At 44.0% G+C, this 14,926-nt stretch overlaps 1 protein-coding gene across 5 annotated transcripts in view; it reads right to left on the bottom strand.

Annotated features, from left to right (window-relative positions):
* MTR (5-methyltetrahydrofolate-homocysteine methyltransferase) overlaps positions 1 to 14,926 on the bottom strand; it is a 122,068-nt gene that overhangs the window by 93,531 nt on the left and 13,611 nt on the right. For all 5 annotated transcript variants that reach the window (XM_053300167.1, XM_053300161.1, XM_053300168.1 and 2 more), the window contains 5 exons: positions 13,797 to 13,866; positions 11,793 to 11,885; positions 10,066 to 10,172; positions 7,154 to 7,213; positions 53 to 147 (listed from right to left, as the gene is read on the bottom strand). In XM_053300167.1, coding sequence (XP_053156142.1) covers positions 53 to 147; positions 7,154 to 7,213; positions 10,066 to 10,172; positions 11,793 to 11,885; positions 13,797 to 13,866 — 425 coding nt within the window. The remainder of the gene's footprint in view (positions 1 to 52; positions 148 to 7,153; positions 7,214 to 10,065; positions 10,173 to 11,792; positions 11,886 to 13,796; positions 13,867 to 14,926) is intronic.

Below are 14,926 nucleotides of genomic sequence, written 5' to 3'. Positions count from 1 at the left end.
GATTATTGCATAGCCCTCTCATAAGGGGACTTCAAAATACATATTCTCTCACCAAAGCGGCTCACTGTGAGATATACTGATGACAAATGCCTCGCCCGTCTGACCAGAGAGAGTACGGCCACTTTTGTCGACAATGGTCCCCGATACCTAAATCCACAATGATAGTGGTGAGAAAAGACAAACAAATCATATTAGGAAGGGTGCAACAGCAGAAGCTAAGCTGCTAAACAAATGTCTGATTAAAGATGAGCAATAGGCATTCAAAATAATGTAGGTTCTGTGCAACAACCTCTGCAAACAACAACTCTGCAACAACTCTGCAAACAACCTCTGCAAACAACCTCTGCAAACAACCTCTGCAAACAACAGCGTTAAAGATTGAGCTGCAAGTGAAATAGCTCTCTCTCTCGCTCTCTCGTGTTCTTAACGAGGCGCAACTATAGTAGGGTGCACGGATCCCAAGAACCTGCGCCCTCCTGCCTCCAGGGCCACCTCACTTGCTCCCTCCCCTGCAGGCCAGACACGTCGGGGCTGCTGCGCTCCTGCAGCCCACTGCCATGCAGTGCTGGGAACGGTAGCGTGCATGTGCCCTGATGGGCTCTCAGGCCCAAACAAAGGAGAATGGACCTGGGTGAGCGGTGGCAGTGGCAGCGGCAGCAGCAGCATTGGGTGACTGTCTGGCCACCCAGCCAACCGGCTGGCGGAGGAAGGCAAGTGAGGTAGCTCTCAGGCCACTTTCTGCCTCCACCTCCTGCCTCCATTCACCTGGATCCCAGACCCATCCTCTTTCCTTTGGGCTCAGGAACCTTTGGAAGGAAGGAAGGATGCACCAGAGAGCTGGGCAAGTGGAGGTAGGAGGCGGCGGCATGGCAGCCAGCCAGTGGGAGTGGTGATGTGCTTGCTGGCCAGCTGGCTGGTATGCCAAAGGGCAGAGGGCAGCACCACTGCGAGGGGGGCTGTCTTCACTACATGAGCAGGGGCCATTCTTTCCTCACAACACCGACTGGCAAATCGCCAAGGAAAGTACAAAGCCACCTCTCTGTCTTCACACAGTGTTGCATTTGGGCTCATTGTTGGTACCCTCAGGTGTTCTGCAAGGAGACAGCTGGTGGTATTTTGGGCCAAAGTCAATTTATTTATTTAGAATTAAAAATGCTTAATGCTGTATTAAGCTTTGCACAGAAGAAAAAACACTTGCCAAAACTGAAAGAGGAGTTTCATAATGTAAACTGTGGGCTCCTCCTGAGTTGAAGGAAATTCAACAGAACTGAAGGTAAGCTCTACACTTTCTATTTTACAAAATAATCCAGGAACACAAAAATACCTATATTAATTATTATTATTTCTTATTAGATTTCTATACCGCCCTTCCAAAAATGGCTCAGGGTGGTTTACATAGAGAAATAACAAACAAATAAGATGGATCCCTGTCTCCAAAGGGCTCACAATCTAAAAAGAAACACAAGATAGACACTAGCAACAGTCACTGGAGGTACTGTGCTGGGGGTGGATAGGGCCAGTTATAGCACCCTAGAAAGAGTTATATTCTAGAACTTGTGCATATAATTTTAAGAAAAGGAGCTGGGAATGGCAAGCTAATATATATAACTAACTGTGCAGGGGGGGGTTGGGGGGGAGAACTCAGGATGCTCACCTGTAACTATAGATATAGTAGCAATCCATAAGAATGGCTACTGCACCAGCTCAAGGACCTCACAGTATAAGTGTTCTCACTCCTCTCAGCATCTAGGCTCCACCCCACATGCTCAGTATGGATGGTATAAAAGGCGGGATGGATGCTCCTTCATCGGTTCCTGGACAACCACTGTGTAGATAGGGCCTGCTCAACTTAGGCCCCCCAGCTGTTTTTGGACTACAACTCCCATAATTCTCAGCCACAGCAGCCAATAGCCAGGAATTATGGGAATTGTAGGCCAACATCTGCAGGAGGGCCGAAGTTAAGCAGGCCTGGTGTAGACGATCATCCTCAGTATGGTGAGAAAAGGTGAATTCTAAGAGTTTGTTTTGCTTTGAACAACAGAAGGCTACTGCAGCGGGGATGGTCGGGAGGGTCTTGTGGATTGTAACAGATCACTACCAGATCAATAGTTACAGGTGAGCAACCTGTTTATCTGGATTGTGATCTGTTGCAATCCATAAGAAGGGGTGTTCAGCCAGTTGCTTGAGGTGGAGGGTGCAGTCGCTATTGCAACACCCTTTTCAACATACTTCTCCTGAAGTTAGTCTCTGCTGCTGAGCTAAGGTCAATGGCGTAATGTCTCACAAAAGGTTACTCTGAAGACTAGGCAGCCACCCTGCAGACATCGTAAAAGGTAATTCCCGACAAGTGGGCCGCTAAAGCAGCATAGGCCCTTCTAGAGTGAGCTCTAATGTACTTTGGGGGCTCCAGCTTTTGGATTTTGTAGGCTAATAATATCAGCTCTACTAGCCAATAGGAGAGGCGTTGTCTAGAAACACACTTCCCTTTTGCCTTTCCTTTGCAGGATATAAACAAATGTTTAGTAAGTCTAAATGGCTTAGTACATACAAAATAATTTAAGAGAGATCTTCTCACATCTAATGTGTGCATAGCATTTTCTAAAGAAGTGGAGGGATCTCTGAAAAAGGTGGGTAGGATAATATCTTGGTTTAAGTGGAAGTCTGACACAACCTTTGGAAGGAACCCATGGTCCATACGCATGACCACCTTTTCTGGGTAAAATTTAGTAAATGGTGTATCTATCCCGAGTGCAGTTAACTCACTCACCCTTCGAGCTGTGGTGATAGCCACAAGAAAAGCAGCTTTTAAAGTTATCATTTTTAGAGCTGCTGCGTTCATGGGTTCAAAGGGCTCTAGCATCAAGGCCAAAAGCACCAGTGATATACTCCACTGGGAGATTGACTAATTGGCGGGTACAGATTGTTCAAGCCTTTCAAAAATCCCTTGCAACTTGGGTGTGTGAAGAGGGTCTTCCCATCCCAACCTGGGTGTTTTGAAGCTAGGGCACACATTAGCCAAATCTCCGGATTTCAGTGAGGTTAAGTAAAGCAGGATTTGTTGTATGGAGGTTAGGCCTAAATCCCTTCTGTTCTGCATATAATCTGAACAGTTTCCACTTGCTGGCGTAGTTTGACCTCATGGATGGTTTTCTTTTAAGATCAGATTCAGAAGCCTATTTTCCAAGCCATCAGGTGTAGAGTGGCCACTAGACCTTGGTCTCAAGATAAGAGCTCTAGGAGTTGTGGCAGCCCTCAGTACTTGTGATGAGACTGTTTGAATACTGACGGAAACAAAGATTGGCGGGGCCACCACAATGTTATGAGGATGCCCAACACTGACTTCACTAATAGTATGGCCACGACCCTGCCAATTAATGGTTGCAGAGAAAACATGTAGGGTATTTCCGTGGTCCAGTCTAGCTGAAGCACGTCGCCCAAAGAGTGTAGGTCGTGACCCGCCCTGGAACAAAAGCTTCTGTATTTGGTATTCTGTGCTGTTGCAAAAAGGTTTATTGTGGGTTGAGCTGAAGCTCTGAATAGTGGAAGCAAAACTTTCACGTGGCTCTCCCATTCATGCTGTTGATGCTGAGGAAATGACCTGCTGAGGTCATCTGCAAGTACATTGCGGACATCCCTTTTAAATGGAGGCAATTGGATGTATCTGATTGCGGATGCACCAGTGCCAGATTTGAAGGCTCAGCGCACAGAGGGACCCTGAGACTGTCCTGCCCTGTTGATTGATATAGGAGATGGCCATAGTACTGAGTAGTATTTGGACCACTTGGCCTTTTAACAGCGATAGGAAGGCCTTCATTCCCAAGAATACTGCTAGGAATTCTAGAAAACTGGTATGTAATTTCCCCTGCTATGGGGTCCAGTGGCCCTGCACTGTGCTCCCCATCCTGTTAGAGAGGCATCTGTAGTGACCCATCTCTTTAGTATTGGTAACTGGAATACACCCTGTAGGATGTGATGTTGATTCATCCACCAACTGAGTGAATGCAGAATCTGGAAGGGCACTCTGAGTATATGGTTCTGACTGTCTACCTTATGTTCAAAGACTGAAAGGAACCACAATTGCAGTTTCCTCATTTTTAATCTTGTGTATGGAACTGTCTATTTGCAGGATGCCATGAGACCCAGCAGACATTGGATTTGATGGGCTCATTGTTCCAGGGGCCAGGGAGGCTGTTGGCCAGAGTGAATGAAGCTGATGGTTTCTCTTTTTGTGCTTTCCAAAGTTTATAGTCTTGGTAATCATACGGAAGACAAGGGAGGTCATGCTCAGTTACTTAATAGGTAGCCAGGAGAGCAGTGTGAAAATGCACATGGGTGCCACTGCGAGGTGGCTGAAGCCTGTCCCATTAGCTGGCTTGCTGACAAGGCCTGGGGACGTAAGGGGGACCCATACTTCGAGGTGTAGTCTGTGAGGCAATCACTACATCCTGGTCATCGTCTTGATTCACTGGTGTCTGCGACATAAACCCTTTGAAAGTAGTTGTAGAAAGCACGCTAGTACTTGAGTTGAGTATTGACAGCAAAGTGTGGGCTGTGGATGGATATAGACCACCGCTTTCATTGTCTGCCTCGTTTTCGATACTGAAAACTGGAGGTGGTGATGGTTCTCAATACTGAGGGGCTATGTGCCTCGACGCCAAAAGAACTGGTGTATGTAGTCTTGGAGAGTTGCTTGAGTCTTGAGCTTTTGGCATCGACAATCCTCCATATCAATCTTCAGGGGATGTTGCTGGTGGTGATCGGATGGGCATGACCACCGCAGATATCGACACCGGACTGGGTGTCGATGCCAGCCTTGACATTGCCGTGGGCATAGGGGTTGGAGGCCTTGATATTGAAGCGCTCAGTGTCGAGGGCCGTGAAGTCACTGCCAACTTCAATATTATAGGCTCCGACTGGAGCCCTGAAGGGGACGGTGTTGCCTTTGAACTCCTCTCGTGGCTCTTTTGTGTCTTTGAAGTCATTACGGAAGGGTCCTCCAAAGCCGAAGCATGCCTCTTCTGTTCTTGGTGTGGAGGATAACCTTGTGGTGGCTTAAAAGTAGGTATCGGGGGTTTTGACTGTTTCGAAGGTACAGACCCTGGTGTCAATGCCTTTGATGTCGAAGGGGTTCCCGGCCCCGGCATCTATGGATTCAGGGTGTCATCGTAGAGCATCATGAGCAACCTGAGGGCCTGACTTCGCCTAGTCTGCTTGGAGAACAACATACATATCTTGCACGTGGACATATTATGCTGTTCCCTGAGGCAAATAAGGCAGAAATTATGCTTATCTTGGAAAGGTAAGTTCGTCCCACAATCCTCACATCGCTTAAAAGATATATTCTCAGTTTTCATCTCCATGTCCAATCCTCATCTAGCCAGAGGGTCCGAGATAGCATCAAAACAGTAGGTTTACCAAGAGAATAGTCAAAGGCAGTCCTTTTCTCCAAAAAACACAAGCACAACAGTCTCAAAGAGTAGTCAATAAATAGTCTGGGTCAGAGGATAATAAACCAAAAATTTCTTTTTCCCACAGAAACTGACAACGAACCAAATCAACGAGGAGCCAGAGCAACCAGAGGTGTAATCGCTATGGTGGTCGAAAAGGAACTGATGAAGGGGTTTTCAGCCCACTTTTTATACCATCCACACTGAGCACGTTGGGTGGAGCCTGGACACCAGGAGGAGCTAGAACACTCGGCCACGAGGTCCCTGAACAGGAGCAGTACCCATTCTTATGGATTCCAATGGACCATGATCCAGATCTAAATGTTCATGTTTGCATTAACTCAAAGGTGTCTGAGCATTTATTCATGAGCATCTGTAATACTGGGACTGTTGGTACGATATTCTACTGTAGCAGATTAAAGTCTTTGCCTCAGAGCAAGCTCATATGAGGGAAAGAAATGCTGAATCATCTCTGCTGAGCTGTTTGGCTAGGCTTCTCCTAAAACCATCCTGTATTATCAGTAGGTTCAAAAGGCTGCCTCCACCACCCCTCTTATCGACAGAGCTTGAACCTCCCTGTGCTTGGGGTGGAATCCCAGGGAAAACTCTATTTTGTTATTGGATAAGTACGAAAATCTTCCACGTGCAAGCCTACACGTGGGGCAAAAACTGATAGTTGCTGACTGAATAAGGACATGTTTGCACCAGAAGAACACCCCTTCAAACCCCCCACCCACACTTTTCCTGAGTTAAAAAACTCAGAGAGGCTTGTAAAAAAGAACTTTAAAAAACAGTTTTATTCACTTACTACAGACTGTTTCCATCTGAGGCTTTCTTGGCTTTTAAATACAGTTAAAATACTTAGTAGGTTACAAAAATAGGTTGTCTTATTGCACGCTTAAATGTTTACAGAGTCTTTTGCAACACCCTAGGTAGGATGGGCGTAGGCTAGTGTTTCTTATTTTAATCACGTTACAGGTAAACAATGGAACAGTATCAGGAATATGCAAAAGCAAGCAAACCAAAGAAATATAGGTTTCTAACGCAACGTCTGACTAAACAAACTTTCCCCTAAATTCATCTCCCTGAAGCCAAAGCCCAGGCTTCTTTTCCTTGAACTCGCCAAACTCCAGATTAAAATTCAAGCTTCCTGCCCTCCTATCTTTCAAGGATCTGCAGAGTCATTCAGCCAGCCTCCATGGCCACATGTCCTCCTCTGAGCACCTCCAGCCTAGCTTCTTTTCTAACAAAGAAACTTCCTTCTTCCTGGCAACAGCTCTCTAGGTCCCACCCACCTGGTGTGCCTATTGGCTAAGCCCTGGAGTTCACCAGCCTGGCTGTCAAGACAGGGTTCACTACTGGTTAACTCTTTAGGGGAGGGGAGGCTGTCTACACTACAAGTCCACACAATTAGAAAGAGAGATTCCAAGAGCTGGATCCTTGTGACTTCTGTTGGTGTCCCTACACTCTTCTGTGATGTCCCTTTATTGGGGGGGGGAGGACTATTTGTCCAAATGGCTACTCTGTAGCCCTCTATGTGATGTCCCAGAACTTGCTAGGAGGGCAGCAGGATGTCTGTGAAAGACATCATGACAGGCAGGCTCTTGACACATCCTCTTTCCAATCATGTGGGCTGATTAGGTATCATCCCAATTAGCGCACTCTCACTCTCTTGGTGGGGGCCGAGGTTCAGTTTTCATACTCACAAACATTGGTTTGGGATCATATTCTTCCTCAAACAGCTTTTGGAGAGCAAAGAGTGCTGCCTGTGCAAGAACAAAGCCACAAAAAGTTAGTGTCTAGCTTTGACACTTCACATTTTTCAAACTGGCTAAAAAAAAGAGGAGAGAGTAAACGTTACCACAGCTTTCCCCCTCCCCACACAATGGAAGACTGACACTTTTCAAAGCAAACAAATACATATTGCAGCCACAGTATACAGGGGAGCATCCAGATGAGTTCACCTCACAGAAGAAGGATGTTCCACACAAACAAGGGGGCAAGAGAGATTTCTACTGATCCCCCTTTCTTCTGCTGCCCCATATACCTCCCACGAATATGTCCCCAAGGGTTAAGGACCCCTCAGGGATGTATTTTCAGGGACCACAAGGGGCTGTAAAAGCAAGAAGGGAAATGAGAGAAAACCACCCCTCCTGCCTTGCATGAGCAAAATGTTCTTCTGTGAGTCAAACTAGCCTGCATGTTACCTATAACATGCAGTTACTTTGTGACTGCAAGTAGTAAACTGCCCCACAAATTTCAAGACCACAAGTAACAGAGGTCAGAGTGCATGGGTCTATCAGGAAATTGAAGCTGAGGCACGTGCATTAACCAAATATCACAGTTCATGAAATAACTCATAATACCACCAGTAGTTCTGCACAGCTTCTCTGTGAATGCAAAGTAAAGAACTTAGAGAATGCTGCAATATTAATACTAATTTATAATTCTATGCAAGTACCAAGTTTTCTGTGCAACAAACTCAAAAAACATGCCTTGTATTGGAGTAACCATTTGAAGTGGTTTAGGCTTCTAGAATTCTTAAGCACAGGCTGTCCTATAGCAGGTTCTTCATTGATTTCTGATTTGTGGCTATTCTAGGATTTTTATACATTTACAGTAATTAAAGCCATATTCTCACAAAGCAACCTGTGATATGAAGCCATCTATCTTGACATGCACAGGAGGAGGTAAGCTTTAAGCCGATATTGTGCAGAAAGATTTATTCATGTAAACAAGGATCATGAAAAACACAACACATTCCTAAAAGAATCATCTTTGTGAGGCTGACTGGGTTACGATGCTGTGTCTCACAGAATGATCTCCTTGGATCTCTCTTTGAATCAGTATCTGGTTGAGAAGCCCAAAGATAATTGATAACCACATTCTGTGTGGCAACTACTCTCTAGAATGAGAAGTGATCTAGAAATTGATTGCCATAAGACTATCCAGAAAGAAAAAGTAAACCACATCCTACTATCTTCGTGGTTCCACAGCCAAGTACTCAGACAGAATTCCTTCTGGAGCCGAGTCCAAGGACAAAGTATCACAGCTCACTGATTTTGCCAATAGCTCTTATCCAGCCCAAAGCTTGGCTTCTCTCTCTCTCCCCTCATGATCCCTTTATTTCATTATCACTCCCACTTCTTCCATAGCCACACACACACAAAACTCTTTTACAACCTTCAAAAGAGGGCTATCCAAGGACAAAACTTTAGATGATGTTAACATTTAAGAATTAATTCTCACTGGGAAAACTTTTGAAAGTTTTGGAAATTATATTAGGAGAAGGCATCAAGACTTAACTGCACTTGTTTCTAGGGGTGTGCAATTCAGATTTTTGGTGTTTCGATTCGGATCGGAACCCCCAATTCATTTTTGGGCCCGAATCTGCCCCATCTGAATCAGCCCAGATTTGATTCGGATCCACATTAATCCGAATCTGAACCAATTCGGATCAAGAAAACGGGTTCCAGGGCCAAAAGAGTGGGGTGGGGTGGTAGTGCCTAATGGGTGGAGGCTACCACCTAAATTGCAGAGGGATTGGGCAAAGGGCTGATTTTTGGTGAATTGTTGAAGTTTACGTGTCTTTAGGTTTTCCCCCAGAAGATATAATGGAGGTGTATCGCTTCACGTCGGGGGGGGGAGTTGGTGTGGGGTTGGTGGTAGTGCCCAAGCGGGGCAAGGAAGCTACCAGAAATATAGGGTTCTGTTGTGTTCTGAGTGTAGATTCTTTGGTAGCAAATGAGATTTTCAATACAAACCATGAATCCACTCTCATTTGCTACCAAAGAATCTACACTCAGAACAGCTCAGAAACAACAGAACCCTGTTGCACCCTATGTGCACTACACCACCACTCGCAAGTCACCAAAGATCAGCCCTCTGCCCAAATCCTTTAAAAAAATTCTGGTAGCTTCCTTGACCCCCTTGGGCACTACCACCAACCCCACACCGCTCTAGGCCACCCCTTTCCCCTCGATGTGAAGCGATACACCTCAATTATACCTTATGGGTGAAATCCTTAAAGATGTGTAAACTTCAACAATTCACCAAAAATCAGCCCTTTGCCCAATCCTTCTGAAATTTGGGTGGTAGGCTCCACCCATTAGCCACTACCACCCCACCCCACTCTTTTGGTCCTGGGACCTGAAATTCAAGTAGACTTCAGATCGGACCTTTTTGCATTTTAGTCAATGGGAGGCAAAAAGGCAGGAAATTCGAATAGACGTCAGAACTCAAAATGGAAGAAGCACTACTTTATCGGACACAAAATGGAGGGCCGATACTCCAAATAATTTGGAGCCAAAATGGTGGTGATTCATTTCAGCTCCAAAACATTTCGGGAGGGCAAAAGGGTGATTCGTTTCGGCAACCAATCACCCGAAACGGGCAGTTTCGGGTACAGATCGCTCTGTATCCGAAACGTTTCGCACATCCCTACTTGTTTCCAAACTTTTGGAATCTTTTTTTTTAAAGAGAGTTCAATCTGCTTTGCACTCATCCCCTAAATATGTAATCAATGAGACTGTAGCCGACACATTCAACCTGCCGCCTGCCCCATCGGTCATTATCAATATGTTTAATACATTTCTAGGTAAGTTCTTAGCAGTCTCACCTTAGCATTAGCTGTATCAAATATGGTTTCAACTAAAATGATATCTGCTCCACCATCTAGAAGTCCTTTAGCCTGTTCTGTGTATGCTTCCACCAGTTCGTCAAAAGCTATAAAAATAATAATTGATTTCATACATTTCTCTTTGTGGTATTGACGTGTTTAGAAAACCAAAGCAACTCCATTTTACTTAGAAAACCTCATTCTAACTTAAAGTAACCCCAGCCCAGCTCAGGGACATCACTGCCTCTCATGATCAACGTCGTTATCTCTCTCCACTAAATTGTATCTATGAAACTTGGTTCTCACAAGGTTCTCACTGTTCTTTGCTGACGGTTAAGAAAACAGGATTTAACCAAATAAGGAGTAATCACCAGATAAACAATGAATCATTCGCATGCATACTAGATACTTAGACCACCATTTTATTGTCACATACACTGTGTCTAGGGTGTCAGCATCATTCAGATTGTTTGTATAAATGTAAGATGCACCTATAACCAAACTGTAATCGGTTTGAGACCATAAGCCCACTGATTACTTATTGCTAAACTGCAGTAGCAACAAAAGCCTCTAAATGATTCCCACTGAGTCTGTTTGGCCCTATTCACCTCCAGCACAGTACTTCCAGTGACTGTTGCTGGTGTCTATCTTATGTTTCTTTTTAGAATGTGAGCCCTTTGGAGACAGGGTTCCATCTTATTTGTTTATTTGTTGATTTCTCTGTGTAAACCTACCTGAGCCATTTTTGGAAGGGCGGTATAGAAATAGAATAATAATAATAATTATTATTATTATTATTATTAGTGGACCCAGGGACGAGCCGAATTCACATCAGTATGAGCAACAACAAAAATCCATAAATACACATTCTGATTTCAATTGAAGATCTGGTTCTCAGAGATGCTCCATACTTGATGAATATGCTGAAAGGTAACTTTGTATTGAAATTGCTTATTACATTTGGTATAGCATGTGACAGAATATAACTGGCCATTAGATTCTCATGTAATTTTGCTCAGTTATCTAACAGATATTGTAGAGGCATTATAGTGAATGTATTGCCTACAGCAAAAAAAGTGTAACTCATTTAAAAACAGCAGTCTTTGGATGTACCATCACCACAATACTAGATTTGTAGAGCCTGTCATTGCAAAACTGGTGTTAGCACTGAGCTGATAGAAGCAGGGAAAGCAGTGGGCCAGTCGGGACTATATACATCTGAGCTGGCAATTCTACTGTCCAATTAGGCACAAGCACATCCCAGTATGTGTTTCCTTTCTACTAAATACATGGCGGGAGAGAGCTCCATCTGAACTGCCCTCTTGCATACAAATCAGATGAGGAAGGCATGGGACGGAAAACGGGATGTGTTCGTGCATTTTTCCCCACACAGCACATAATTAATCTATGGAATTCTCTTTAAAAGGGGCTTAGACAAATTCATGGCTATAGGTTGCCTCCAGCCTCAGAGGCAAGATGCCTCTGAATACCAGTTGCAGGGGAACAACAGCAGGAGAGAGGGCATGACCACACCTCTTGCCTGTGGGCTTTCTCAGAGGCATCTGGTGGGTCACTCAGAGACATGGGGCACTGGACTAGATGGGCCTTGGGCCAGATCCAGCAAGTCTGTTCTTATGTCCCTAAATGTGCAGTAGGCAGGCCAGCTCGGACAGCATTGTCAAAACCAACCAAATCTTCATTTCTGGAATAAAAATCTAAATACTTACTGACGTTCCTGTAATCCGGTCTTTCCACTGAGGGCGAGACAGAAAGGGTCTTATTTGTGGGACCCATTGCCCCAGCAACATATCTTTTACTTCCTTAACAAAGAAGAGACACAAACATGACAGGCTTAGGCTCACAGGGGACAGAGGCACTCCAAGTCAGTCTGTTTATCATCACATGCCCTTCTTTCTATGGGGAAAGGCAAGGTGCTGCATTTGGCGCAATGCTGCAGGTGGGGCAAGATCCACTGCTGGCCATGGGTGGGTTTGGTCCACAAACAGGAACCCATGGAAAGAGGTTTTTTTAATCTTGTGAGCCCCTTGAGACAGGAAACTATTGCCTTCTTTTACTATGTAAACCTGCTTTGAGAACATGGAATATCAACATTATTAAGAATATGCAAGTGTCTATGTTGGGTAGAGATCTCTGCAATATATTGGTGCTCCTTCCAAATACCCTGCCCATCATAATGATGGAGATGTCTCTAGTTCATAAACAAAACCCTGGAGTGAATATCTGTCTACATTTCTTTTACAGTGCTCTTGGCCCTTTTGTGTTTGACAGAATTATCAAGTCATAAAGAGCAAAAATAAGACATCATTCAGACTCCCTATAGAAGTTCTATGAAGATCACTGCATAGGTAAAAACTTTGAGAATACAAAATCTATATAGTATTGTATTTGTGCTGATGAAGCCTAACTGAGCAGGTGTATAATGTTAAACTCCTCAGAAAACAAGCAGTCTGAAATACAGCTTCTGTGAGGGACAGAACATTTGTCAGTTTTTCCTTACACATACCCTTACATAGGGGATGACTGGGAAGAGTCCCACAAAGTAGGGAAGGGAAAGGGGCAGAAAAACTAAGTGCAGGAGTATTGACAGAAAGTGCAAGCAATGGCCTGAGAAAGGAAAACACTGAAGGAAGGGTCAGTGAAAATTTGACTAAATGAGATTTGGCTTAAAAAGCAGCAGGGACAAGGAATTGAAGCAAGAGGTTAAATGGAAAAGATGCTCTGTTTAAAATGAAGACCAGCTATATGCTATGTGGGTGGCTTGTCAAGAAAAGAAAATGGGACTAAGTAGGCAGTAGCCTGAAAAGCAGAGAACTGATAAAGCAATAGGGAATGCCAACATGGAGCCCGGGGTGGGGGAAGAGATCTAAAGAGAAAGTAGCACTGGGCCAAAACTACACATATGGCCCAGATACATGAAGGCTTGTGCAAGCTAAGTCAGAAGGCAGGCAAAAGAGAGAGCCAAGGAGACACAGGATCACTGGATCTAGCATTTATATCCTGACAGGAATTCTTCCAGTTGTGGATTCTACTATCACAGCAGCACTGTGAACTGGCAACCTTAAAAGGGACAATACCGGCCAAGAAATGGAGGAGGGACTGAACTTCAGATACTGATTTCAACTAAGCCAGTTCTGAGCTGCAGGCTTCTAGTAAGAACTGAAACTCTACTTAGAAAACTTAGAAAGCTTAGAAAACTGTTTAGATATTCAACGACAAAATGCAGAGGTTTCCCCCCCTTTACAGTTATGAGAATAATAGCTATTTAATCTGTGAAAAAGGTAGAGGAAATCTGTCTTTAAAAATTGCTGCTCTTGTTTGTTCTTGAATTTGAAATATCTATGCATTCTTTGTGTTGCCTCTGAAAGAACATGTACAGATTGTGTGTTTTGTCAAGAACTGAGGAAACTCACGTTTTCCAGTCAGCTCTTAGCGCACTTTGCTGTCTAATACTAGAATCTGAAAATGACCCATACTTGCACTTTAGCTAATTTTGTATAAATAAGAAACCACAAATTGTAATGGTATGGAAATTGTACTAAGTGACACCGACATTTGAACCTTAACAGTATTTGCAATCCAAAATAGCTCCCTATACACAGCCCCCGTTTTATCAAGGTTTTATTGAAGGACCACTTCAGTAATGATGCCCTTTAAGTAACAGCCTAACAACAGCAATCATGAAGAATATGTAAAAAGGAAAACCTACTCACCTGTCTCAGCAGTGACATCGTCGGCTGCTTTTCGAGCCACCTGTGCTGATATTTTATTTAACCGATAAGCCTGGACGACGAGAAAACGGGGGAGGAAACAATAAAATGAACAAAGAGTAATTTCTTATATTCAAAGAGTTATGCGGTGGCCTATGACTGAGCATAATAAATATTGATTGACTGATATTCAAAGAATAGTTACATCTATTTGATCTGCATTTGAATGTGTCCAGCTTCAACCAACTTTAGGGATACTTCACAGGCAACAGTAAAGAGCCAGCATAGCTTAGTGGTTAGAGTGTTGGACTAGGACTGGGAAGACCTGAGTTTGAATCCCCATTCAACCATAAAACTTGCAGGGTGACTCTGGGCCAGTCATGTATCCCTCAGCCTAACCTACCTCACAGAGTTGTTGTGAGAATTAAAAAAAAATTAACCATGTACGCCAAAAAATAAAGTGTCAATCCTCTGTTTCCAACCGAGGATCAACTCCATCTCTTCTGCAACATCTGGGCACATGCAGTAGACATGAAGCCCTAGGATCTTCAGTTGGTCAATATTTCCAAGGAGGTGTTAGCTGCCTCTTTTCAGCTGGGTGAATCATCTTCTAAAGTAATAGAAAATACATGGCTGACCCATGGCAGAAATGTAGCAACCTGGTATGAAACAGCTCTCTAAAGGGCATTTGTATGTGGCTTTTTCATATTGTCTCCTGAATTTTAAAATTAGGGGTATTTTGAGACTTTTGTGCTCTTCCACTCTTGCATACAGGACAACTCTGCCCTACCATCTCCACTACCCCAGTGCAGACAGCACACACTATGCTGGCTCTGCAATTCCAAACCCTCCTCTTCCACAAAGAACACTGAACAACTGGAGTGGGCAGTTGGGATCATGGCAACTGGAAGCACATCAGATGTCCACCTAATCTCAACAAAGTGTGCTGAACAACTGTATGTTCTGTGTAAACATGCAACAGCTATTGACAACAGAAGCCAATTTGAGAGTAAACTAATGAACACAAATAACTGCATACTAGTTTACGTATTTGGAGGTCTTCTAAATCATCTGCATTGCTAGGGAGATAAGTTGTTCTTATAACACTAGAACAATATTGACCATTGAACAAT

Source organism: Hemicordylus capensis, chromosome 1 (genome assembly GCF_027244095.1).
Source record: "Hemicordylus capensis ecotype Gifberg chromosome 1, rHemCap1.1.pri, whole genome shotgun sequence".
Lineage (NCBI taxonomy): Eukaryota > Metazoa > Chordata > Lepidosauria > Squamata > Cordylidae > Hemicordylus > Hemicordylus capensis.
The sequence above is the reverse complement of the archived record's forward strand: the minus strand, read 5'-3'. Positions and strand labels throughout refer to the sequence as shown.